The following is a 27,469-nucleotide window of genomic DNA, read 5'->3' as shown; positions in this document are numbered from 1 at the left end:
AGCCTTGGTGATTGAGGACGAAGTTCCCCCAGCGGCTAAATCTAAGTATGCCTTTTTCAAAGATGTGAAGGGCGATGCCACAGTCTTTCCTCTTTCGGGTCAGTTGGTGGACCATTTAGAGGAGGCGTGGAAACAACCTGGCAAAAGATACCAGCCGCAGAGACGCCTGGCGGTGGCTTATCCGTTCGCGGATAATTATTTTGCTAAGTGTGAATCCCCTCCACAGGTGGATTCTCACGTGACCCGTCTTGTCCGTAGTGCCACATTGCCGATGCCATCCATGTCCTCCTTTAAGGATGCTACGGACCGCAAGGTAGAAATCTGCCTGAAGTCCGCTTATTCCCTTGCAGGGGGGGCAGCACGGCCGGCTATGGCCATTTGCTGGGTTGCCAGAGCGATGGAGCGCTGGGCGGATTCATTAGAGGCTTCTTTTGAATCCGACTGTCCGGCCGAACAGGCGGAGTTGATTGGCAATCTCCGTGATTCGGCCACCTACATCAACGAGGCGGCTCTAGACATTAGTACTCTGGTGTCTAGAATTTCTTCAGCAGCGGTAGCTGCTCGTCGCACCTTGTGGCTGCGATCCTGGAAGGCGGACGCAGATCCAAGAAAGGTCTGGAAGCGTTGCCGTTTACCGGAGAAGTTCTCTTCGGTCCGGATCTGGATAAGATTGTGGCCACGCTGGCGGCAGCCAAATCTGCTTGTCTCCCGTCGGCCGCTGCTCCTTCTGGTTCTGGACCATCGTCCTTTCGGTCATCTAGGGCCCAGGGCAGGCCCAAACCACAGTCGTTTCCTCGACAGGCTGGCCCTAAGAAATCGGTCAAGCCCCGGAAACAGGCATGGAGTACCAGACGTCCGGCCCCCAAGCCAGATGACAAGCCTGCGGCCTGACGGTCCGGGTCTCCCCTTGGGGGATCCCAGGGTGGGAGGCCGCCTGCTGCAGTTCTCCCGGTGTTGGTCGTTCACTACGACAGACACTTGGGTTCTGGAGGTGGTCTCTCACGGGTACGCCCTCTCCTTCCGGCACAGACCCCCGGCTCGATTCTTCACCACGGGTCTACCATCAGACCGGAACAAGGCTACGGAGCTGCGGAAGGTATTGCACACTATGCTCCAGGCTGGAGTTATAGTGCCTGTTCCATTCTCCCAGAGGGGCCAGGGTTTCTATTCAAATCTATTTTTGGTACAGAAACCCAATGGGTCATATCGTCCGATTCTCAACCTCAAAGCACTCAACAAGTCTTTGCGGGTCCCGAAGTTTCGGATGGAGACCCTACGGTCCATCATTCTGGCGCTGGAACCTGGGGACTACATGGTGTCATTGGACATACAGGACGCTATGGTGGTCATGGCGGCTTCTCTGCGGCTGCAAGGAGTCCGCATGTTGCCGTACTTGGACGACCTGTTATTGGTGGCAGGATCTCCAGAGCTCCTGTTACACCACTTGGACCTGACCATTGCACTGCTGCAACGGCACGGCTGGCTAATCAACTGGCAGAAGTCCACTCTAATCCCGTCTCGGAGGATTCTGCATCTTGGAGCCTTATTGGACTCGGGACAGCAAAGGATCTTCGTGACGGAGGACAAGATCTCTGCTTTACAGTCAAGGGTGCGCAGTTGTCTGCACAGCCGCCGGGTGTCCTTACACTCGGCGATGAGGTTACTGGGCTCCATGGTGTCGGTGTTCGACATGGTGGAATACGCCCAGTTTCACTCCAGACCTCTGCAGCACCTGATCCTGTCCAAGTGGAACGGGCTGCCTCAGTCTCTGAAGTTCCAGACGATTGTGCTCACCCCGGAGGTTCGCCTGTCCCTTGCGTGGTGGTTAAAGACGACCCACCTCAACAAGGGACGTCCGTTCTGGGTTCCAAATTGGGTCCTGTTGACAACGGACGCCAGTCTTCGGGGCTGGGGAGCAGTTTCGGGTCCACACTTGTTCCAGGGCAGGTGGACACCGACAGAAGCGGAGCTTCCAATAAATATCTTGGAACTCCGTGCGGTCTTCAATGCTCTCCTGCAGGCACAGCGGTTTCTCCAGGGTCACCCGGTGCAGGTCCAGTCGGACAATGCTACCACCGTGGCCTACATAAACAGGCAAGGAGGAACTCGCAGTCGGGCGGCTCTCGTAGAGGTCTCTCGGATCCTGGTTTGGGCGGAGCGCAATCTTCCGGCCATATCAGCGGTCTTCATCCCGGGAGTGCTAAATTGGGAGGCGGACTTTCTAAGTCGCCAGGACGTTCATCCAGGGGAATGGTCCCTGCACCCGGACGTTTTTCAACTACTGGTGGACAGGTGGGGTCTTCCAGAAATCGACCTCATGGCGTCCCGGCACAACAACAAGTTGCCGGTGTACGGGTCTCGCACAAGAGACGAAGGGGCGTCTCTGGTGGATGCTATGTCCGTCCGGTGGACGTTCCGGTTCGCATACCTGTTCCCTCCGGTCTCCCTTCTTCCACGGGTAATCCGGAAATTCAAACAGGAAGGAGGGACGCTCCTGTTGATAGCTCCCGCGTGGCCCAGACGGCACTGGTTCTCAGACCTTCAGGGTCTGTCCGTGGACAGTCCTCTGCGGTTGCCGTTACGACCGGACCTTCTGTCTCAGGGTCCTTGTCTTCACCCGGACCTGACTCGGCTGTCTTTGGCGGCGTGGCTGTTGAGACGGCCATGCTGAGGTCCTGGGGGTTTTCCAGCTCTGTGGTGCGTACCATGTTACGAGCTCGGAAACCGTCTTCCGCGAGGATATACCATCGCGTGTGGCATACGTTCTTCCAGTGGTGTCGACCGAGAGGTTATGCACCGCGGGAGTTTCGTCTGTCTCGGATTCTCGCCTTCCTGCAAGCGGGACTAGATCATGGGCTTCGCCTTGCTTCTTTGAAGGTACAGGTTTCGGCCCTATCTGTCTGGTTTCACCGTAGGATTGCTACAATCCCGGATGTGCGCACCTTTATGCAAGGTGTTCTCCGTATTCAGCCGCCCTTTGTTCCACCTGTGGCGCCTTGGGATTTGGCTGTGGTCCTGAGGGCTCTCCAAGGACCGCCGTTTGAACCACTGGGCTCAGTGGATATTAAATGGCTAACAGCTAAGACTGTTTTCCTTCTGGCCGTTGCTTCAGCCAGACGTGTTTCTGAGTTAGGGGCTCTTTCTTGTAGACCCCCTTTCTTGGTTTTTCATGGGAACAGGGCAGTGCTCCGCACTCGGCCCGAGTTTCTTCCCAAAGTTGTTTCCCAGTTTCATGTTAACGAGGAAATAGTTGTTCCGGCCTTTAACTCACCGGGTCTTTCCGTGGGTGAGGCCTCTTTGGATGTTGTGCGGGCCTTAAGGACTTATGTTGACCGCACTTCTTTGTTTAGGAAGTCGGACGCTTTGTTGTCCTCTATGGCTTCTGTAAAAAGGGTTGGCCTGCTTCAAAGCAAACTTTGGCAGCCTGGATCCGTATGGCTATTTCTGAAGCTTATCTTCATGAAGGCCTACCGGTCCCTCCTTCTCTGAAGGCTCATTCCACTAGGTCTGTGGGTCCTTCGTGGGCAGCTCGACGTGGTGCCTCGGCAGTTCAGATCTGCAAGGCTGCTACGTGGTCTTCTGTCCATACCTTCGTGAGGTATTACAGGTTTGACACCTTCGCCTCTCAGGATGCTTCCTTCGGGCGGCGGATTCTCCTTTCTGCACAGGAGCGTCCCCACCCTTAAAGGATACTGCTTTGGGACATCCCCAAGGTATCCTGTGGATACCCTATGGACCCTGAAGTAGAAAATATGAGATATGGTAAGAACTTACCCTTGTTATCTCTATTTCTACGAAGTCCATAGGGTTCCACAGGACTCCCGCCCTGTCGCACCTGTGCTGCAGATGGGCTTTGCTCTGGTCACCGGTTTTCCGTCTCCCTCTGGTGAGAATGTGATTCTTGTATGTGTCCAGATCTTTGTTCTCTCTCTTCCTTCTCCTCCTCCGGCCTATGGCTTGGTAACTAACTGAGGTGCCTTGGCCCGGGGGCGGGGTATAGGAGGGGGACCTAGTGCATCCTGGGAGGCTGAAAGCTTAACTCTTTGGTGCCCTGCGACTGACGTCACACCTATACCCCAAGGTATCCTGTGGAACCCAATGGACTTCGTAGAAATAGAGATAACAAGGGTAAGTTCTTACCATATCTCATATTATTCCCTGATCCCGAACCGAATCTGATCGGCATCGCCGAGTCGGGGATGTTTTACATGTTGAATTTCCCCGATCCTTCAACAGATCGCCGATCATCGATGACCGCCGATCTGCGGGTCTGGTCGAATTGGCAGAACGGGGAATCTGAGACATAGATGTATGGACCCCTTTATGTCCAGATCTGTCAAGATTGGATACAGATTTAATAATACAGCAAACTAACAAAACAACGGGCTCATCAGTGTAAGCTGTTGTCCACTGTTATCAGTCATTCACAGTTACAAAGAGTTTGCTGCTGTGAAGGCACAGACTGGATGTCTAAGGCAAATATGAAAATGCCTGTAGAGCTATTTGGTGTATCAATGATATATGTTTACCCAAAAGTCGTGAGCCTACCGCGACTTCTGGGAGGGTAGGCAAGTATGGATCAGATTTTATATTAGTGCCCCTTTTGTAATGTTTTCCTGGCACAGTAAGTGGGATGTGTAACTAGTAATTCATTCCCCACCCTACTGAAAAAAATACAAAAGTCTATTTAAATAAATGTTTTTGTTTTTTTTAAATGAAATGTATGCATTATAATCTTTCATCACAAGCCTCTGGTGTTTGTAATACAAAGCCCATTTCTTATTGCCAGCTCATAGATGATGTTTCGCTTGGTGTAGTAAACATTGCTGGGCACACTACAAGACAGGGCACGAAGCCAGCAAAGGTGGGGGGGGGGGGGATAGTTTGTTATATTAAGTCGGACACATACATTGTGCCTCCGCCCGTCCGTTTTCATTACAAGGAGCACTTCAGTCCTAAAGAAAAAGGAAACAGATTAAAAAGTGTCTAAAATGTAAATCTAACGGGCTAACAGTAATTAAAATGGAAATGGCACCAGAGGAGAAATGCATGTAATTGTGAGATATCGCGGCGCAAAATGCTCTTAGCTTTGTTTTGCTGGCTGTTTCTTTAATTCAGTAGGGCTTATTCATCAGTAGCAATTCAATGTGCGTTAATGACTCTGGGATGCAGGCATCACTCCGGACAAAGGAATGATTATTGTGCGGTCAAAAGAAGTTCAAAGACAAGAAGGGAATTTCAGGGTTTTTTTCCCCCCCCCCCCCTCCTTAGAGATCCACATTCAAGAGCATACAAATTAAGCCAAATGTTAAAAACCAGAGTCTGAGAGCTGACTTCAAAGTCACAACTCAGTAATTAATGAACTGCAAGCCTCAGTTTGGACAAGTCGTGGTTTGACGCCTCCATAAATCAACATGACAGTTCTGTTTCAGCGCTGAGACACTGCCTGTCATTGAGTCACATTAGATGTAAACAGAGAGGGGGGGGGGGGAGAGGAAGATGAGGGAGCCGCAATTGATCAACAGAATTGGTAAGAACCAACTTTGGAAGCAGATTATCCTTGATCACAGGAAGTGGCTGTACCCTCCAGAGAGATGCTCTCCTACTGCCTCTCTCTCTTTTTTTTTCTTCTTGAATCCGATTTCTAACAGCCTTCAAAAGGGAGAATGAGAATTATGGATCTGCTCCCCTGTGGCTGCCGAGCTCTCGCCCCCTGTTGTTATTTTGTGCCGTTTTCTTTTCAAAGGCATCAAAATTTGTAGTTTTTTTCTTTTTTAAGGAAATTTTAACTCCATATTTGAAGAGTCACAGTGCAAAAAAAAAAAAAAACAACCCACGGCCTGCCTCTGTCATCCGTAAGAGTTAGCGGGGAATTCACCCGACACTTCAGATTAACCCCTTGCGTAGTTGACATTTTACTCTCTCTGCCTACTTTTTTTTTATCCTGTTTGTGTATGTGCCAGCTCACGTGTTGCCAGACCCGGGGAAAGTTCAAGGATGGAGGATCTGGGGCGTTAATTGCGAGCACGGGGCTGAATTCAGGCATGTGCCCGCGTGCAGATTCATGCGCATCTATGCAGCCGCACCTGCCCCCATCTGTCCGCGTGGTTTAAAGCCGTCATTATCAGTGAGCGCCAGCCCTGTCCCTGTTCCAAGAGTCTGAAAACAGGGGTATCTACACTTCCGCACCGCTTCTCCGTACCCTGCGATTCCGTTGGCATGCCCTCGACACACCCTCGCTAAACTTAGCCGATTATCTATTTTCCAGTCATTTAAATAGCGCACACTTATTCCGCAGCGCTTCACAGATAATAATTGGCCATTCACATCACTCCTTGCCCCAGTGCGGCTTACAATCTATTTTGCTTGTCACATAAACACGCACACACGTCATTTTTATCAGATGCCAAGTAACCTACCAGTACGTTTTGTGGCGTGTGGGAAGAAACTGGAGGTGGAAACCCATGGGGAGAACATACAAACTCCACACCAACAGGTCACTGGTTAAGAGCCGAACTCCTGACCTGAGTGCTGTGAGGCAGCAATGCTAATTAGATTCATTATGATGCAAACACCCCCGTTACTGCCTAGTTATACCCACTCAGCTGCAAGTGGAGGTTCGACTAACGGTTATGTTATGTGTGTTAACTTTACCTCTTAAACTCTCTCTATGACACAGTACGGATTAATTTTTTACACAGCCCAGACTCCAAATTCTGTTATGATCTGTTCCATCCGCACAATTCTTTAAGATTTATTCTGACCCCTCTGTACTCAAGCAGTTATAGAAAATACTGTGTGGCTTCAGTATATTGTAAGAGTGTAAGCTTGTACAATGATTGAATATTGATGTGATGCACTTTTTTGATGTAACTGCAAATGTATATTTATGTTGGCAATACCTGTGCCTTGTAGCTTTGACAATTGGACCTATACCCGTTTATTTCAGAAGAGGGGAAATCCTATTTATGCCTCTTAATTTATGTTTAGAGATAGGAGGATCAAATTTACTTTTAAAGGGCAAGTAAACATTTCGCTGAAGACATACTATTTACATAGGGCCTGATCCAGCACAGGGCGGAATTGCAAAGCTGCACGCAAGCAGCTTTGCAACTATAGTACTGCAGCAGGAGGCGTCATGTCTCCTGCATGCATTACTTATCTGAGCTGCGTCCCAGGACACTGCATCGGATAATCAGCGATTACATCGGCCAGCTAAGTGACACATGGGGTCACTCAAGCCGGCCTCCATAATTACAACAAAGAAACGTCGCTGCCCCCCCCCCCCCCTCGCCCACAAGCGGCAGCAGACTGTCAATCACCGACAGTCTGCTGCCGCTCTGTGTGCGATCACGGAGGACCCATACTGTACGGGTCAGGCGCCTGCACAGAGTCATAACCATCGGGAATCTGCGTTCAGCAATGCACATACTGCTGAATCAGGCCCATTCTCCATTATCAGAGGATATATTACACTTATTCCTTATAATTCTAAACTATATGAAAGAAGACATAGACTATATATCGAAGACGGTATGTAGTCAGGAAGCCAGTGGTCGAAATATCGACCGCTAGCTTCCCGGCAGTGAAATCACAAGATAGGCGTCTAAATACTGACGCCTATCATCAGCCCCACGCCGAAATCCCGACGCCCAGCATACTGAACGTAGGGGTTAGGTTTCGGGACTTAGGGTTAGGCACCCCCTCCCCGCGGGAGGGTTAGGATTAGGCTAGGGGAATGGGGGTTAGGGTCAGGCACCCCCTGGGGGAAGGTTAGGGCTAGGCAACCCCCTGGGAGGGTTAGCTTTAGGGTTAGGTTTTAGGTTTAGGGAGCGGGGATGGGGGGGGCTTAGGTTTAGACACCCCTGGGGGGAGGTTAGGGTTAGGCACCAGGGGGAGAGGTTAGGGGGGGGGGGGGAGAGGGGATGGTTAGGATACTTACTAGGCGCTGTCGGGATCTTCATCTGCCGGCCTTCCGGCGTTGATATTTCATCCGCCGGGGTTAGGTCCGGTGGTATGTCATACCGAGTCTATCAAAGACGCCATTATGGTTTCATACATGTTTATGTATAATACATATCGCCATGGTTTTTAGAGGTACAATAATAAAAGTTATGTTTTAAATGTACACAAATACAAATATAAGTGCCCCCCAAAGAATTTCTTTCTGTTGCGTCTCTGCAATTTAAGTAATTGATTAGAAGTTACATTTAGGTCAGCATCACCTGTGGTTGCGCACACTCAGCTCCGAAGCATCCGCATAATTTACTTGCGTTCAGATCTGTACAATCACCTATGGGTAGTACACCCCCGACGAAATTATCAATACGCCACTCACCGCGACTTGCCTGGAGTGAGTGAGCCGCCAGGTCCCGCGCTCCTCTGCTAGCATCAGGCAAAATTACTAAGACGCACCGGCAGACTGTTCTGATTAATGCGATATGCGACGCTTGTATATCTGTGTGCATCTGGGTCTGTATATGAACCACAGCGGAAATTGAAATGAAAAAAGCTGCGTCCGCTGCATTGTAGCACATCGTATACAGTTTCAGAGACTCAGTCGCACACAGACGTACAAGTGTCGCATTTCAAATTTATCAGCACAGTCTGCTGGTGCGTCCTAGTCGCATCACATTGCGGTTTAGATGCACTTATACGCACTTTTGGTAAAATAAAAACGTCCGGCGCTAGCAGAGCCTCATGAGACCTGGCGCGCTGCGAGGGGCTTTTTAGCGCGACTGCAGCAAAGATGTATAAGGACACCTCTGTACTAACTCCCACTGTGGGGGACAGAGAGGAGCCCATCCCCCCCACCAGGTGCATTATACTAGAATATGTATAGTTACTTTCGATGGAGGGAAGCAGACATCCATTTGTTAGAAGTTTCAGCACAATATCATAGACAAAATCAATTCAACTTGGCCAAAATAGACAGGAAAGTGCCCCTCCCAGTAGCGACACATTCATTCCCTAGTGTGTAGGGGAATAACCTCTCTATTAGGCTGTTTCCTTTTTACATGACTCAATGTTAAAATAACACCAAGTGTCATGTTTTCTCATGTAAAACGCAGCCGTCATTTCAGATAACTGTGTGAAATCACTGCAGTAATCCTCTTTCTTAGCCGCACTCTAAAAAGTCTCCTCCCATTGATAAACAGCAGGTGCTGCTAATTAACAGTATACTAACGAGCCAGATCCGACACATCTGTACAACCACGAATCTGTGGGCCTGATTCAGAGCCGGACGCTATTTGCGGACGGTCGTTCTGAAAAAGGGGCTGGCTATTTAAATTAAGCACTCGCTCTTTGCGGTCTGTTGACGCCTCTATGTCTGAACGAGCGAACGAAACATGCGCTCGCTATTTTGTAAAGACGCCACCTGGCCGCTCGCATCATACGTCATCTCCGCTATTTATTAGATTAATCGAGTACATCGAACGGCGTATGAACTGCTCGCTATTCTTGTGGTAGCATTTTCCTACCGCAATCATGCGAGCAGTTCAGACTAAAAGACAACCAAGTGACGTGGTCGATGACGCTGCTTTGTTAATTATGCACAACCTTAAAACGCCCGTTTTGACCGTTTGGCACGCCTGCGTTCGGATCTCCACTCCCCGTTTTCAAGCACCTTCCCCTGTTACCACCCACAAACGCCTCATCCTGTACCTCAAATTAGCAGGCACTCGCTATTTTGCGAGCACACGATTTCCGACCGCACTGACTGGTTGGCGCATGCGCATTACAACCCATACGCAGGCGCAGATGTGCGAACATCGCTCGGAACGAACGAGCGTCCGCAAACGAGCGGCTCTGAATCAGGCACTGTGTCTGTACACTCTTATATAATATCGTGCGGTCCTGATTTATAGCGATAGTGTAGGGCTCATGTAATATTGGAGGAGCCGGGGCTGGACAGCAATTCGGCAGCCGTAGCAAGAGGGAACTTCAAATGCTTTATAAGTGCAAACATTTAAAAGTTTATTGATCATTGAAAGTACAATGTAAATGAGAAACATGACATGATGCTTTCAATGAGAGTTGATATTCACACTCCCACTCCCAATGGCCATTCCTATAGAGCAGTCACATCATGTAAACTTATGAACCTGATGTTTGCTGCGTGTAACATGCTTCTCAAAAACCGTCCAGTGACAGGCAGAGGTTTATGGGCATCCTCCGACACCTATGGTTTGCAGTACTCGGTTATAAACCCCTTTTCCTATGTTGCTAGGACTCAGGAATACCAGATGGAGACCATTACATAACAGCGTATTCCCAAGTGTTTTGTGCTTACAGTGATGAGCAATAGAAAGTAAGGGCCCTATTCAGCAACGAACTTTAATACCAGCGGGATATTTAGTTTACTATCACAGTGATACTAATGAATATGCTGTTGGTATTTAACATTATTTACCCCTCCGGCGAGGTCCAGCAACATCCCGCTCCTCGGTAGCAGCTTCTGCGCTGTTGTTGGCTGCCTAGCGCTGCCAGCGACGAGCTGCGGAGTCGTGCACATGCGCTAAGGTTAGTCTGCCCATGCGTATGGGCTGTTGTTATAATCCTGGCATGCGGGATGCCAGCGCTCAGAATGCCAGCGCTGGAAACCAGACACCAGTCACAATACCGGCAACGGCATCTCGACCGCCGACATCCTAGCGGTAAGTAGCGGGGTTAGGGGGGGGTTAGGCACTAGGGGGAGAGTTAGGGTTAGGCGCTAGGGATGGGGGTTAGGTTTAGAACTCTGTGAGTGTGATGGTGCGTACACACGGTACGATTAAAATGGACGATATAATGATATAGATCATTTCGTTCATATTGTGCATTTTTCGGTGCCCAACGACCTGCGATGCGCGAGCAGGTATGGACGGTATCGTCCATCGCCCGTGCATGCCAGCCAACCTGGTTGATATCAGCCAGGTTACTATAGGGAGCTGCGATCGTTGATCGCGGGTCGTTGGCCGTCGTTGGTGGGTTGGCGGTGTGCTGGATGATCGATATCGATCATCCAGCACACCCGGGACATCGTTCAATGATATCGTTGACGATCGTCCCGTGTGTATGCACAATAACTCCACTCACTTGGAAAATGGCAGTGACTTGATACAAGAGAGTCAATTTGGTAAAACAAAATTTTTTTCTTTTTTTTTTTAATTCAAAAATAATTTAGGTTAAACGCCAATTTTACATTCCTGAGGTGTGTCAAGAAAACACAGGGGCCATTCAGTTTACCGCGAGTTTCTGTAGCAGCCTCATGTTTCTACACAATGACGACAATTACAGTATCGCTAAAATTGCTAATTTCTCAAGGGGTGCTTGCAGAAATGAGCAATTTAAGCATGTTTTATGTCACGTTCATTACCCGTCATGCGCAAGGGTACTACAGAACCTCGCAGCTAGATGAATCGCCCCCTTAGTGTCCGGTGAAGAATGCAAATCATCCAACTTTGCTTTATCAAGTAGCGATGAATAACTCGGCAGCGAGTCCTATTGCGTTATGACAGTTTATGTTAGGCAGTAGGGAGTCACCCAAGAAAGGAAAACAGACCTTTGACAGGCGCTTAAGGGAGGGGAACAAAACAGCAAGTTTTATCAGGATATTTCAGTATTTTAACACTGGCTACTGACCTGTCAACAGCGCCCAGCAAAGACCTTTTTTGTGAGCGTTCAATTGTGAGAAGTAAACATAATGACTTGTATCCTGTGTTTAGTAACTGGGTGGGGAGCACAGTTTGGCAACATAGATTCTTCTAAACTCTTTCATGGACAATGCGTCCTGTATTCTTTTATATCCTGCCTTTCTGTAATGTGGAAAGCTGCTATTAACTATAGAAGAGAGAGAACTTTTGAAAGTACTTGTAAAATGTTAGTATTTTGCACGTGTCTCCAATGTTTTTGCATATTTTAGTTGCGAGACCCTATATTTACTTATTAACACTTTTATTTATATAGCACCAGCATACTTCACTGCGCTTTACAATTGGGAACAAAACAGTAATGAAACAAGGCTGGGTAATAACAGGCAGACAGAGAGGACAGAGGGACCTGCTGGGTAGCTTGCAGTCTGTAGCCAGAACCTTAATTGCGCAGTTGCGCACCGCGGCACCTGATCGCTGATCTCAGGAATAGACAAGTCCAAGATGTCCTGACCCCTAAACATGATGACAGGTGTGCGTTTGGCAGGCTTGTGATTGATGCATTATTTTATCTAATATTATGATAAAGGAGAGGACCACCCATAGTAAGGGTCTAACTGTAAAGCTGGCTACACATTAAACAATATGTGTACCCAGCGATCCGCTGCTGGAGAATTGAGCCATGGCCGAGGTTCCGTCTAGGAGTATAAACCAAATCGTAGGTTCCTCGATGGGCACCAGACCCTAGGTGTTCTGCTATAGAGGTGTGGAGTTTTTTTTATTGAGGATTGGGAGTGGTTATATTTAAACTTTTTGTAATCTTAAATGATAATAGTCTGAAGTATTGAGATTAAGAGTTGTTGTTTTTTTGTTTGATTTTTTTTTGGCACACTCTTGGTAACCAAGGTTCAGGTCTCTCCACTTAGTGGCAAACAATAGCAAGTGACAATCAGTGACATATCTATAACACAGCCCAACAAAAGGAAAAAAGGTTTAGTTGCCAAGGATATTTGAAACGAATTTAGGGTATTTTGGGATTGCTGAATTCAAAAATGAAAGTTTTTTTTTTTTTTTTCTAATTGGCTCTAGTTCTTGAGATAATGGATACCCTTAAGTAATAGGGAACTTCAACCTTAACGCGTGCATATGGGAATCTATTAGATCATTCTAGAAGGTGAGACATGGTGATACTCTTGGTATTCACGTGGTGATCATTCTCGAATATTCCCCCTACGTATATATAAGTGATCGGCCACCCAACCAGCTGTCAGTTGACAGTTGTCTGTTGTGTTTTTCTTGTTTCTCATTCGTGTATCAACAATTAGAGGCAATCTAGCAAAACCGATGTCAAATTCAGAATCGGCACCACAAAGTTACCTCATAATCGCTATAATATAATTGGCAATAAAATTTAGTATTGGTCACTACCTTACTTCCTGCCGACTAAGCCATCTTTCCGGCAATGCCTTGATGGTGCTGGCTAGTAGATACTAGCACTGTGCCAGAGCATTTGCACATGGGCCCCCATTTCTTAAATTGCCCCTAGTGCCTATATGATGTCCTATAACATTACTCTTTTCATGAATCCCTCTACACGTATATTTTCATGCTCAACGAAGTACTTTAGACGATTTAGGTGCAAATAATGAAAGTAAACAAAAGTGGTTAGAGAAGAGTGTGACATAATTAAATCCCATCAGCCTTTGCTAGTGTGAATGTCCGAGCTCTGAACTGCAGGTTCCCCTGCACATATCATATCTGTTGGCAAATAAATGTTAGACCTCACTGGCACCGAATTGCACTTTTATAGATGCTGAAAAAGAGTCGCTCCTCATCGACACCTGACTGAGATCTCTATGATGCCCATCCAGTAGAATCTGGCATTTTAGTCCAAATAGCTGGATCTCCTGATTAGACAACTTGAACAAGGATCCATCGGCTTGAAGCTCAGGTTGTGTCTGTGTGTGGGAACTTTAGGGACAGGCTTAATTGTGCTGAAGTGATCAGATACTGCTCTGAATGTGCACTACTGAGTTCAATGTAATTCTTGCACAACCATCCACCATTTTGTATTTAATGCAACATAAGTAATGCTTTTATTGTACAGTTTCCCATTCTGTTTCTATTTATTGTATAGAATAAGACTAGACCTGATTAAGTCTCTGCACAGTATACCTTGGGATGCATTCTCCACTGTGTGGAAAGCTGAAAACTGCTGCTAATCTCTGTGTATATATTAGGGATGTGCAGGCTCGGATAGGTTCGAATTTTCCCGCCAAGTTTGGATTTTTCCCGTCAAAAATCGGGTTGCAGAAAGAGGCAAAACGTCATCTTTCATGGACAAACATCATCTTCCATGGACTTTTGTCCAGGAATGATGATGATTGTCAATGAAAGATGACGTTTTGCCTCTTCCTGAGACCCGATTTTTGGCAGGAAAAATCTGAACTTGGTGGGAAAATTCAAACCTACCCGAGCCTGCACATCCCTAGTATATATGTGTGTGTGTGTATATATATGTGTATATATATATATATATATATAAATATATATATAATATTGCGTCCATGACCATGATTTTCTAATAGTCATACATACATCTTATTACATGTTGCATGCCAATAGTGAGTCACAGAGGCTGAATTAAGCTGCTCCTTCACATTGTCATGCGTTGCTGGGACTGGAGGGTATAAGGCCTTGCCCTCAGGTCTCCGGTGTTTTGCACAGGGTCTTCTACATTAAGTAGCACCAAAAAAGATACCTGCAAATGCAATCAGACACAAAGACTAGTGTAGGGGATCATTACTACAATTAATGCCCGTGCTATTTCTTTGCTGTGCGATTATAGGCACGCTATTGCGCGTATGTCAACGAATGACATATATATATGAAATTGTGTGGACTTAAAGGCTAAGCCTAAAAGAAACATCGTAACACCTTGAAAATCTCTTGTCCAGTTAATTAGGCCAATAATTGCCCACTAAATTGAAACCAGTTAAATCATGATGGGTATTGGAGAACACTAGCTTGTTGTTAGTATTCTGTTCTGGAAGATGTCTTAGTGAGTCACTGATCCCTGTTGGGGTACACACCTAAGCAATATATCTGCAGATAATTATCGTTCATACACACTGAACAACCAGCATCTGCATACTGCAGCGGGTCCCGACGGCCGGGAGGCGGGTCGGGGGCGTGTCCCCTCCCCGCTGCTGCCACTGTGTGTGTACGGGCGGTCTGCAGACATATCTGTCCATCGGCTGTACAGCGCAGCCAATGCGTTATGTCTGTGAACGACACCGTTCAGACATATTGCTGGAACACACTGGCCGACGTGCAGCAGATATATATCAGTGAGTGTGTACCCAGCATAATACTATCTTAGATCAGTGCTTGACAAATTTTTCTAAAATCTAGGAGCCAGGATGAAACTGTAGGAGCCAGACCACCGTTCCCCCCAGAAAAAGATTACAGGAGTGAGTGAGGAGCACAGCTCTGTGTGTTATGCAACTGTTATACACACTATACTAGTCCACAAAATGGTCATAGTTGAATAAATACAGTAAAATGGAGGCCCCCTCACTGCTCTGCGTAGCTCCACTGCTCAACCCCCCACCCTCCAGTAATAACGGACCACATTTCACATAAAATAATGGTGCCAGAAAGTACAACAAAACCCCCCTCCCCTCGTGGTCACACCACTATCCCTCTGAAGCCGCTCTGCAATCCCTGGCCACGCATAGACCCTACTACCGGAGAGCTCTATGCAGCCGGAGATAGGAGACAGTAGACAGCCGGGACGTACAGGGGTATCAGCGTAGACTGAGACAGACAGCAGGGATCAGAGCAGGCCAGGATGGAGAGGAGTCGTCAGCGCAGGCCAGGACGGGCAGAGGCACAGCAGTCACCGCTGGCGACACTCAGCACATGCACTCCTGTGCATGATATGAACACTGCAATACTATAGGCACGAATCTCCGCCGGAGCTGATGAGGATCTGCTTCCTCCCTCACTGCAAAATCTGGTAGCCAGGCAGCAAAATCTGGTAGCCATGGCGACCTGGCCCCCGGGATTTGTCGAGCCCTGTCTTAGATTGCCCCTTTTTTACCCGGTTAAGACCGATAATACGGATGTATTCCAGCTACTTGTATTAATAACATTTATGCTGATACACTGGAGGGGTTATGCGAAAGAAGAGAGAAGAGAAGAATGAGCTGGCAGGAGTTTGGCTCTAAATTTAAAGTGTCAATCGATTATAAGGCTTTACATTAAGCAGGAAACTTGCCAAAGCCATGCTCGTACCTTCATCTCGGAAACTATTTCATGACCCCGCTGGGGCCTAATTATCTTACCCTATAGATTGTAAGCTTGCGAGCAGGGCCTTCCTACCTATATATCTGTCTGTTATTACCCAGTTTTGTTCTATTAATGTTCCAATTGTAAAGCGCAACGGAATATGCTGCGCTATATAAGAAACTGTTAATAAATAAATAATAATAAATTCAGTAACAAGCATTATGTATCACTTCATGTCGCAACTATACATAATGTTGTACAGATGCATTTTGCCATGCCAAAATTGTATTCCGTAGCCTGCAATCTGCTCCTGCCGCCAAAAGCTTTAGGTTCCATGGACATGTACGGGAATGCTTTCCTGCATTTTAGTGATATGAACTTGCATGTCTTCAGTAGTCCCCATTGCTAAGTATAGCTTGCACCCTTCTAAAATGGGCATTAGCAAGCAACGAATAGCTAGGCTTGTTAAATTGAGTAAGGCGGCCATTGATAAAGCGGATAAAGGGCCTGATTCAGACCCACTCGCGAGCGGCTGTCCGCTCGCAAGTGGGTCGATGGTGTGCACTGAGCATGCGCGCGACGGAGGGAGCTCCGTCGTGCGCATGCGCGAGACGCGACGAGCGAAGGACTTTCCTTCGCTCGTTGTGTCTGATCAAAGGGGGCGTGCTGTCGATGTTGATTGACATCCCAGACGGGGGCGTTCCCAAGGGAACGCCTACCGTCAGAAGCTGGCCCACTGACATCACTAGTGATGTCAGTGGGAGTGATTTTGGCTCTGATGGAGCCAAAATCACTCCAGGGCTTGTGGTCGAAAACCCCGACCACAGGCTTCTGGTCGCACTGGCGATGGTCGCGATTGTCAAGACCATCGCGACCATCATCCTGCACGCTCGTATGAGCTGTGGGTGGTTACCCACAGCTATACGAGCGTCCAGGAGGACGCTCCATTTTTATGGAGGACGGCCCTCATTCAGAGCGAGCGCTCTGCTCAGAGCGTCCGGCTCTGAATGATGGCCAAAGTCCCTGTTGGTCTAGAATTTTACAGCCTACAGGGAGATATAAGGAGGGTGGAGCAGAACTGCGTTGAATCTCCATATCTCGACAGCTGGAGCTGGTACTCGGCAAAGTCTTTTTATAGTCTAACCAAGCAAACCAGGTAGAGACAAATTCCTGATATCTGTCTTGACTAGAGAGGGCAAGATCATCCATCTCCATGTACGTATCAAGCCTCTGAAACCAAGCAGAGAGAGGGGGAGGGTGCTCGGCCTTCCAGAAAACTGGCAGCACTTGCTTTTCGCAGCATTCATAAAATGCTTCAGCAGAGATTTTTTTGTACTTGGAGATAGGGATATCTACTAGATTAAACAACCAAGAAAGTGTGGTTTTTACAAGCAGAATTGTTGGCCATAGCAAACAATCCGTACTTACCTACCCTCCCGATTCGGCCGGGAGCCTCACGAAAATCGGGTGCCGCTCCCAGCCCCCCGGAAAGGCAGGGAAGCCTCCCGGCATCCATAGCCCCCACCCCCACGGTAACCAGAGAAACCCCCGCAGCTTGGTGGGGTGGTGGCCATGTGATTCATGCTGAGTTGTGTCATTTTGGCCTCACCCCCTGCTTCACAATGTCAATAATCTCTGCATTGTGTAGCGGGGCCAAAATGACGCGGTCACATGGCCACGTCCCTGCTCCGCCCACAAATGTTGGTTCCGCTGTCCGGTCACTCCCCTACTATGCCGATGAGGCAGCCAGAATGTCGGCAAGCTTGAACCAATCAGATTCTAGCTATTATCCTCTAGAAGGTGCTTGATAAATGCTAGAAATTTCTAGAATCTAAAAACTCGCACTTTAGTAAAAAACTTCATGTGTAATGGGGCAATACTTAGATAACTTTCCTCGAAAATATGTGCTAGAATCTTTTGCAATTTGTATATAAATTAGTAAACAGAGCTATTATCCCGTTCCTAGCGGTAAAATTCATTCGCCTTCCTCTACAGGTTTAGTGCCACTATAAACGCTCAGATTGTCATCTGCATTAGATCTTCACCTTGATATAATTCCCAGCAGATCGGGGATATTAGATAATTTCCTCCTATTTATTGTACAACTGCACCGCCGTTATCTCACTATCTCTCCAATAATTACTGAGGAAATCTACATTATTATTACGATGTGTATTTTTTTCCTTTTCCTTGGGCTGCCACATAAAAAAAATTCCAGGCTCTGGTGCAATGTGTTGAAGTTACAGACAACAAAAGTTTTTTTTTCTCATCCTCCCATTGTATGATAAACACGATAAAGATATTTATCAAGTGAAAACATCTCGCTTGGGTCTACTAGGAACAAAGGAACCGAAACACAGAGAGGCAATGAGAAATCTGCGAGAGAAAGAAACCCCACTTACACACAGCCAAGGCTTCAGCCTGGAGTAGTTGTACTCCTATTGGAGTGAGATGTTGTTTGCTAAATTATGAATGTGTGTAATTAAAATCGAGTCGCTGTTTCTATGAAAGATTTACAATGTTATTTCATCGTTTGTCATGGCTAATTAACAATATTAGATGAAGTTTTTCTTCTTCAAAGGTCTGATTTTTTTCTAATTTATTTATGTCAGGAGTGATAAACAGAGCACTTAGAAGCATCTCGGGCGTTGCGCTGAGAAAAGCGGCGCGTTCACTTAACACCTCCAAGGTTGGCGGTTCGAATCCCAGAGGAGGAAGGCAGCCCCGTCTTCTGTACTGAATATAATTAATGATTTCATAGTAACCTGTTCCAGGGGTTTTTTTTTGGTTGAAGTGGTAATTTTAGGAGGAAAAAGGGGTGTTTGGCAGGGAGCAGGTTTAGGACAAAATTGCATTACCTGGATTGTTAATATTTATGTATTCCTTAAAGCTGTGTTATTTTTCACACGGTTACCATTGATTCGGCCTCCTGTTAGTGAAATCACTTGTACTTTTTCAAGTTATATTAAAAGAGTTTTCATCATTATATTGTGTGTGTGTGTGTGTGTGTATGTATATATATATATATATATATATATATATATATATATAATATATTGTATGCCATGGGGTCTGTGCTATGTGCTTCCAGGACTTCCTATTGTTGGGCATTTCACCTGACCTCCCTCCCTAGTCATATCTGCGTGTTATAGGGGGCCGACCAGCACATAGGGGACTGGCGAACACCGATGACGGTGGAGGCTGACCGCTAGCGACCCCTACTGAATAGCGGGACCTTGCTGAATTGAGTTCACATACAGATATGTCTTATTGCAACTTTGCCGCTTGAGCGGAAAATCGCGACACGCATGGAGCGAATCGTGCACCCGTGAATGAGAACGCACGCTTCGATTGCACCCGCGACTCCATGGGATTGCATGGTGCGAGCGCAGTGCACTGCATGGCGTACCGTGGAAGAACTAGGGGATGTAATGTACTTTGGGATTGCGGTGAATCTATTAAAAACTTGTCTCATTTTAAACATCAGAGAATAAAACAAACGACTTTTTATTGAAACAAACTTCCGCCATTGATTTTATTTTATATTTTTGGTTACTTTGCGTAGCTATGCTTTAAAAGACGAAGGGCCTGATTTAGAGGTAGGGGCAGTGCCAAAGTTTGCGAAGCTGAGCGATTATTTTTGTACTGCGTCGCACCGCACACGAGTCCTGCAGTGGAGTGATTGACAGCCAGTAAGCAGTTGTGGGAGGTAACGGGGAGTGGTGAGCTAAACGCAGGCGTGTCTCAGCCTGCGACCGGGCGCGTGTGTACGCAGTTACGATGGCTCCGGCAGCTGACTTCTGACAGACATGCTGAGCAACCATAGGATCCATGGTGCAAACCTAGGGTGCGTTTTTGCACACACAAGTGGCGGATCAGAGACATGATATGTCCGTACATATCTCTGTTGCTGTGGCATTTGCATATTTTCGCCAAACCGCTGCGTACAGAATAGCCGTCTCAATGGGATTTGCGTGCACCTTTAAATCAGGCCCAAATAGTGTTGCTGTCACTATCATTAGATCCTAAGAGCAATGTAGTAATGATTTACACATTTACAGCAAGAATATTTAATAACCCATTCTCCCTCAATTACCTGCTGCTCTAGGTTTCCCCATGGTGGCTGTAAGCAAATGGCTTTATATAGATATTTCCTGGTTTCCCGACCAATCAGAAACTTTAATTTCTTGGTGACCTGATGTCCGCTGTTGTTTCATAGGGGTATTATTCATATCTGTAGGGTCGGCAATCTCTTATGGTGCATACACACTGGGCGATTAAAGTTTATGACTGAACGATAACGATATCGTTATCGTTCAGTCGTCCACTTTATCGTCCATTTTTAACACAAAAACGATGAACGATAACGACGACGCGGGTCGTTCATCATCATCGTTCATCGGGTTAACATGCAGGCCAACCTGACGATGTCATTAGGTTGCTGCATGTTATGGAATGGGGGAGAGAGCCCGGCGCTGAACGATATCGTTAATGATATCGTTCAGCGGGTGTGCTCAATGTCATGAACGACATTGAGCACACCCTGCCGGGGACACACTAGACGATAACGCTCAGGGAGCATATCGACTAGTGTGTACGCACATTTACCCATCAGCTGTAATGAACTACAACTCCCATATTCCTTGCACGCCAGAAACTCATCCTCAGCCATCTGAGGACGATGGGAGCTTTGATTCGGCAACAGCTGGAGTGCCAAAAAGGTTTCCAATCCTCCCTTGCCGTTGATTGCAGAATCATCTAGGTTAGGCTCTTCAGAAGCATAACCTAGATAAACAGAACACTTTGAATGTAAAGTCCCCCATTGATCTGAGTATCTTACAGCAGCGTGCGGAACGCAGACCTCTCACATGTTTAATTCTCTGTTTCCTTTTATAACAGCCGCAGCAGCAAGTGGCTACACAGCAGTTGGCCTTTCAACAACAGCTTCTACAAATGCAACAGCTGCAGCAGCAGCACCTCCTGACCCTGCAACGTCAAGGCCTCCTTTCCATCCAGCCCGGGCAGCCCACCCTCCCTCTGCAACCTCTCGCGCAAGGTTTGTACAGACCAAGAGTTTCTCTTTATTTTTTCCTTTCTTCTTCTTGTTTAAGTTCATTACATTACTTGAAAAACAATCTGAATTAACCCTGTGTTCATCTGATGTGTTACATGTGCAAGCCCTAACGTATAACGCTGTGCTAGTTGTGTACGAGGGCAACACAACGCGTTCCCACAAAGCCTAAGGTGTCCTTTGCATGTCTCTATCCACAATTCCTAGGGTGTAGCGTTAACTTTAGTTGTTTTGGCTCTGTTGGTTAATGATACTAGTTATTGCAACGTACCGTGTTGAGTTTGTCTGACTGATCTATGTTTCCAAACCAAACATAGGAACTATTGGTGAATTCAAAGTCCAAATTGAGTCACAATTGTGATTGAGTTGCTAATGTCTTCCTAGAAAGTTATATGGGAGAAGTGTTTAAATAAACACACACACACACACACACACACACACACACACACACACACACACACAAGTCTGACGGTGATAGGCAGCTTTGTCAACCCGCTGGTTAGTTAATAAACCCCCAAGTGTTCTTAAATCACAAATGTGAGCAAGCCCCAAAAACATTTAATCGTGATTTAACATCTCATCGTTGAAGTTTGGGATGTGTGTAAAATCCAGCGCCACTGGCCTCCGAGCTAACTGGTCCTGATGTCATGCGGGGATCGCTCAGCCTGTGTGGCAAGCATCCGTGGCACAAGTCCAGTTTGGGCACCCATGTAAACTGGTCATAGATCTAGTTTTGTCCATCAGGTTAATGCATTAGATGTGCCGGTACATGTTCAGCTTTGGTGGCTGTTTGCTGGGATTTATAGACCTCCGCCAGTCAGCCTCACAGCTGATTTACCCACAACCTGTAGGAAAAGGGAATACAGGCAGCCACGTTTATCCTACAAAACTCTGTGTCGACTGGATCAACAAGGTTGGTTCCCAACCTGCTCCAGTCTGAACATAACCAGTCCCCTCCTGTATCACAATGCTGTCATTACAGGTCTTCAGGTTTTCAGCAGTGAAAGTTATTTCAATTATGGGTTTGTTGCTCGGTTGCGGATACCGTGGTTAGTGGCCTGTTGTAAGGGTAGAGAGTGTCTTGTTTCTCCGACGTCTTACGGATTACAGTTGTGTGGAAACTAATAAGCAGCGTGTCACTGCGGTAGGTGATATGGTTGAAAATGCATGTATTGATTTGCCTTCACCCATAATGCATTTTGTAGATTAATGAACACGTAAGAACAATTGTTCTGTAAAGTAAGTAATACTATACGTGTGAAACACGATCATATGTTCAACCTGATGTCCTAAAGTTAGCGCTTTAATTTTTTTTTTTATTGTTTCTAAGCAGTGTTAGTGATCTAGATGTTTAAATCAAATGAGGATCTCAGACACAGAGGCTGTGTGGCCAGGGATAATCATTAGGAACGGATATCTCCATGAGCATTCAATCGACTCTCTGCTTGTTTGAACGTGGCCACCTGGGTTTGGATACACAAGGACAAAGGGAGGTTGTCTATGTTTGTCTACGAGACTGCGATACTTAGGTTTGCGAAATTGAGTTTCCCGAAAAAGGAGCAATTTGTCACCTGTCCCCACAACATACATTTTTTAAACCGAAGACTGCATTTTCCTTCATAATGAAGAGAACTGAACTGTCCTGAAAACTCACCGCGGAAGAGACACCGGTGACTAATATTTAATAAAACGTCAGAAAAATGTCTGCTGTGAAGCGTCACGTATCAGCAGCGCAAATGGCAGAGACCACTAAACTCTTTGCAAATCCTCTGCGGTGATTAACAGTTTATACAGATCCATCAAGTGCAGTAATTCTGTCACCTTCCTGTTGTGCTTTTCGTTTTATTATTTTGTGAGGTGTCGTTATTGACACGCACATTACATGCATGTCTTATCCAATTTCTGCTTCCCTCTTTTATTTAGCATTGGAATTCGTGTCTAATCTGCCCTGGTCTGTAACAATACTCAGATCCAATTTTATCAGACACGCACAGAGTTGTGTGGCTACAGGGAGCTACAGCCTCTGTTTTACCTGAACCATTAACCAGGAATTGTCTTTTTTTTTTTTTTTTTTCTTTAATGCTCTCTGTGAAATTAGGACCCGGAAGCTCCAGAACCCTCACAGACATCAGCTCCCGCAGGATAGTTGGAGGAGGTTGGGGGGGGGGGGTGTTATGATCTTGCGAGTGGCTGAATTTACAACCTGCACATTAATTTGCGAATTAATTAATTAGGCGATGAATTTTAGGGGCTTTGTGCCTGAAACACTTGAGAGGCATTACTAGCACGGAAGGAATATTACAATTTCATATTGCAAAGGAGTGCTTTCCTAATTAATAGATGCATTTCCTTAAATACCAGTGCAAAATAGGCTCGCCTTGCTCCATGCGTTTTCATACAAATACGCCGAGACTTCAACATATTAGCATCAGAGGACAATTTGATGTGCCATTGTTTTAATGCAGAATCAGGGGAGTAAGGGTCAGCTCCTTTCTGAGGTAATTGTTAGTGTGTAGACACTGCTGTCAAGTGCGCCTGCTAAAAATATATCCTACACTGTCACTTTGCAAGGTGCTGGAAAATAATAGCCTACACTCAACAGAAACGGGACACAGGGTTGCGCGCTAACCTTTTTTTTTTTTTTTTTTCTCTTCTTTGTTTCATTTGTCTCCTGGGTTTAATTTTAAAGGACATGTGATAATTGAATATGTCTAATAGCTAAATGCTGATTTGGTACAAAATCTATCAAAATATAATTGCCATTTTTTTAAATATATGGAGAGTTGGGAGAAGGAGAGAAAGTGGGGTGGGGGTGGGTAATTCTGAATTGACTTCATTTGCAAATTAAAAAATACCTAAATTATTATACAGTATTACCTAATATATTAATGTTGCTCTCTATCTCTTTATGCCATTTATTAATTGGCAAATCCGTAAGGATTTTTTATTTTAAATGTGTTTCTCTTTAGTAAAGTGCCATTTGGGAGGACCTACTACTTTTGTTAATGCAGTTCTCCCAAAGGCGGGGAAGGTTATTGGTCTGTCGTGCAATAATTCACTCCTCTTTGATATGCAAAATATCCACGGTGAATAAAAAAAAAAAAAAAAAAATTCTATCAGCCTCATTTCACAGTTCTTAGCCACTTACATTCTCTAGAGTGTATTGCCTCATTAGACCACTGCTCTTCGAAGCCAGTATAATTAAAATCTTTAACAGTTTAGAGAAGTGAAGATGTTTGGCTGATCACGTTGAAATGATTATCTATCCATTGTGTTCTAAATGAAAAAAAAAAAAAATTAAAATTAAAAGCCCAGCATTTTTTCTTATGCTGTGTTCCGAATCAATAAAAACTCAGCTGCTTCCTTTTATTTTTAATGTAGCATCTTGGAAGAGTCATGATTTAAATTCCTGCAACATATATTTAGCATTTGCTAATAAAAGCCTTGGCATCTCCCGTACAATTAAAGGTATACATTGTAGTCTTCTGAACAGAGCAATTAAGTGCTGGTATTTGGAACATACAATTATTTGTGATTTGATGGGTGAAGTCACTTTCCCCCTTTATAGCAGTATTTTTGGCGTTTGCTTTACATTGATATAATTAATATAGATTAAACATGTATATATCGGTCGAGGCTTGGTCTATTTTTTTTTATTTTTTAAATTAATTATGACAATGCACATTTTTTTGTTTCAGTAATCTCCATAACATAAATGAAATTGTATTAAGTGAAGGCTTCTTTTTTTTTTTTCTATAAAGGAGCAGGTGCACACACCCACACACACACGCCGCGGTCACAGGAGCGTCCACTTTTTAAAATGATTGAGGGTGCTTGTTACTGAAAATAACATTCATAATGATATCAGCAGCACAAATATTGGGGACACCCTATGACCATTATGACTTCAGTTTTGATTGATCCCTATGCTAACATGGTATAAGGGGAGTTTTAAACAGGTGGTGGGATAACCACATGCAGTCTGTTGCCTGCACTGTGTTTATTGAAAGGGGACATATTTGAGGAAGGCGTTTTCCATACTCTTTAAATGCCCCTTGTTAATTTGCCAGATTTGTCCAGCACACGAGCAGTATAACCAGATAAGTGACCGACAGAACACTTTTTTTTTTTATAAGGCCCACTTATGTCCCATGTATGACAAGGGAATACACTCCAGGCAATTGTACACCCTCCTATGAGTACCTATCTGATTGGCTTCATCCCTGGAACAGTCACTGCACATTTATAAGTGGCTTCTGCCTGCGAGCTGACAAACGAGGCAGCTAGACACTCGGCTTCACCCTGCGCTTTATTCAGTGCAGTTGCGTAGAAGGGGTGTTGGGTTAAGTAGGCACCCCCTTCTGTAGAACAGTCTGTAGGGTTACGCTGCTTCTTGTAAGTCCCATTTCATATACAAGGAATCTTAACATTTTGTAGGATATCTCCCTTAATTAAACGTGACACCTGCTCTGTGTCTCTGAATGGGTCCGTTTTAAGCCATTTAAGTTGTACCAGTCTTTATTTGTTAAGTGAGATTGTCATATTTCCAGCTTCATAATACAATACAGCCCTTGCATCATTGCATGACATTTTGAATTCTTATTTTAGTATGTAAGACTACCTTTCCCATTCCCTTTGCCAAGACAGCAGCTCTAACAATGTATTTATAAAAAGCCATACACACAGTGCCCATCACTGCTGCGATCCGTTCGCAGTGGGTTTTCCGAAAATATGCTAATTACTCATCCGATGCTTACGTACAAAAGCGGAAACATCGGTCGCAGCTTGAACCTCTGAACAAGCCTATGCTGTCTCAGAATGAGCGTCTCATCTATGACGCTGGGGCCTCTACAGCTGCCAACAAATTCGCAGAGGCTCACTAGGGCGCAGCCAGAAAACGGTCCCGACGCGCTTGCGTTTTTGTAGCCAACCCCTGTTACTGCTCCAAACTCTGTCACTCACCTTGCAAAACAAAAAATCCTCTCTGCGAAGGCAGCGCTAACCAATCGCTCCGTGTGCGCAGTTCTGCTTTGTCACATGCGCAGTAGCAAAATATCGCTTTACTGTGTTTTGACATTGCATCCATCTCTGAATCAGGCCCAAGTTTCCTGTTTCCTAATTTTCCTCTTGGTCAACATTACGAATACATTTTTCAAGAACCCTTTAAACACATAACATGCACATGCATCAGGTCTTGCCGCAGGCCGCGGCCACTGGGCTTACATTTGCGGAATGAAGGGAAATGAAATTAGAAAATACGTACTGAGAACTGAGAAGCAGTACTGTGTGCAGTTTGCAAGAAGTAGAGCGTTATGATACTTTGGGGTCAATTTACTAAGATGGGAGTTATATTAAGAAGTGATGTTGCCCATAGCAACCAATCAGGTTCCAGGTATTATCTTCTAGAAGATGCTAGATAAATGAGAAGTAGAATCTGATTGGTTGCTATGGGCAACATCACTTCTTAAATAGAACTCCCATCTTAGTAAATTTACCCCATCGGCCCATTTTGAATCCTCCGAGATGTGCGGCTGTGGCATTCGGCGACCCAACCGCGCCAATTCTCCTGCACACCTCCATGGGATCCGAGAGAAAATGTGATGACTCTGCTGGTCGTACAGTGCCACCGTACTGACGGATCTTTGCAGTCATTGCCCTCAATTAAATCAACCCCTCACCATGTGAATTTAAAAAAAAAAAAAATAAATCCTATTGTACACAGCAACCTGTCCAGATTGATAACCGCTACACTCATTACGTAATAAATGGGACAACTCCCTTTGCACGTCTCTGCGACAAAATGGGTAAAAAAAAAAAAAAAATCCTACACCCCCCCTCTCAATATCTGGTTTTACATTTCTATTCTCCCAGACTGGCTCATTAGCACTGATCTGAGCACTGACAGTAATAACGGGGTGAGTTTTAGAGAAAGTTATGTATTTTTTTCAGCAGACACATCCATCAATTAAGCGAGCAGTACTAGAAGCCGAAATTAATGAGAGAGATAGGTGTGTTAATGAAATAATCATAGTGTAATCAATTTGACTGTTAAAAAGTGAAAAGCATTTCAAGGAGACAATATGAATGCATAATTTATGCCCGTGTGTGATTAATAAAAAATGTATTTCATAACAAAGCGACTTGTCTTCATTTAAAACACACAGAAGCACAAAAAAAAAAAAAAGAATATGTTTCATTAGACGGATTGTTGTCACAATATTCTACTGAACCCAATTTCTTCTCGTGATGTAAAGGAATTGGGTTCAGGGGAGAAGTGCGCAGACGAGCGATCACCGATAGTGACCACATGGCCTGAACACACATTAACACAGAGCAGCCTATCGGTCATTGGCAACTAGTGAGGTTGCTAAGATACAACAACCTGTTTGTCCAACCCACAAAAATGGCTTCTTCCACTGCGTGTAGATGGTGGGTGGTCTGTAAGTCATAATCACATGTTATAAGGTTCATT

General features: G+C 45.6%; 1 protein-coding gene across 5 annotated transcripts in view; it reads left to right on the top strand.

Annotated features, from left to right (window-relative positions):
• Positions 1 to 27,469, top strand: part of FOXP1 (forkhead box P1) — an 801,632-nt gene that overhangs the window by 697,987 nt on the left and 76,176 nt on the right. For all 5 annotated transcript variants that reach the window (XM_088459772.1, XM_088459768.1, XM_088459769.1 and 2 more), the window contains one exon: positions 20,826 to 20,982. In XM_088459772.1, coding sequence (XP_088315898.1) covers positions 20,826 to 20,982 — 157 coding nt within the window. The remainder of the gene's footprint in view (positions 1 to 20,825; positions 20,983 to 27,469) is intronic.

Source organism: Taudactylus pleione, unplaced genomic scaffold (genome assembly GCF_031769625.1).
Source record: "Taudactylus pleione unplaced genomic scaffold, aTauple2 ptg000934l, whole genome shotgun sequence".
NCBI classification, from domain to species: Eukaryota; Metazoa; Chordata; class Amphibia; order Anura; family Myobatrachidae; genus Taudactylus; species Taudactylus pleione.
This window is presented reverse-complemented; position numbering and strand designations above follow the sequence as displayed.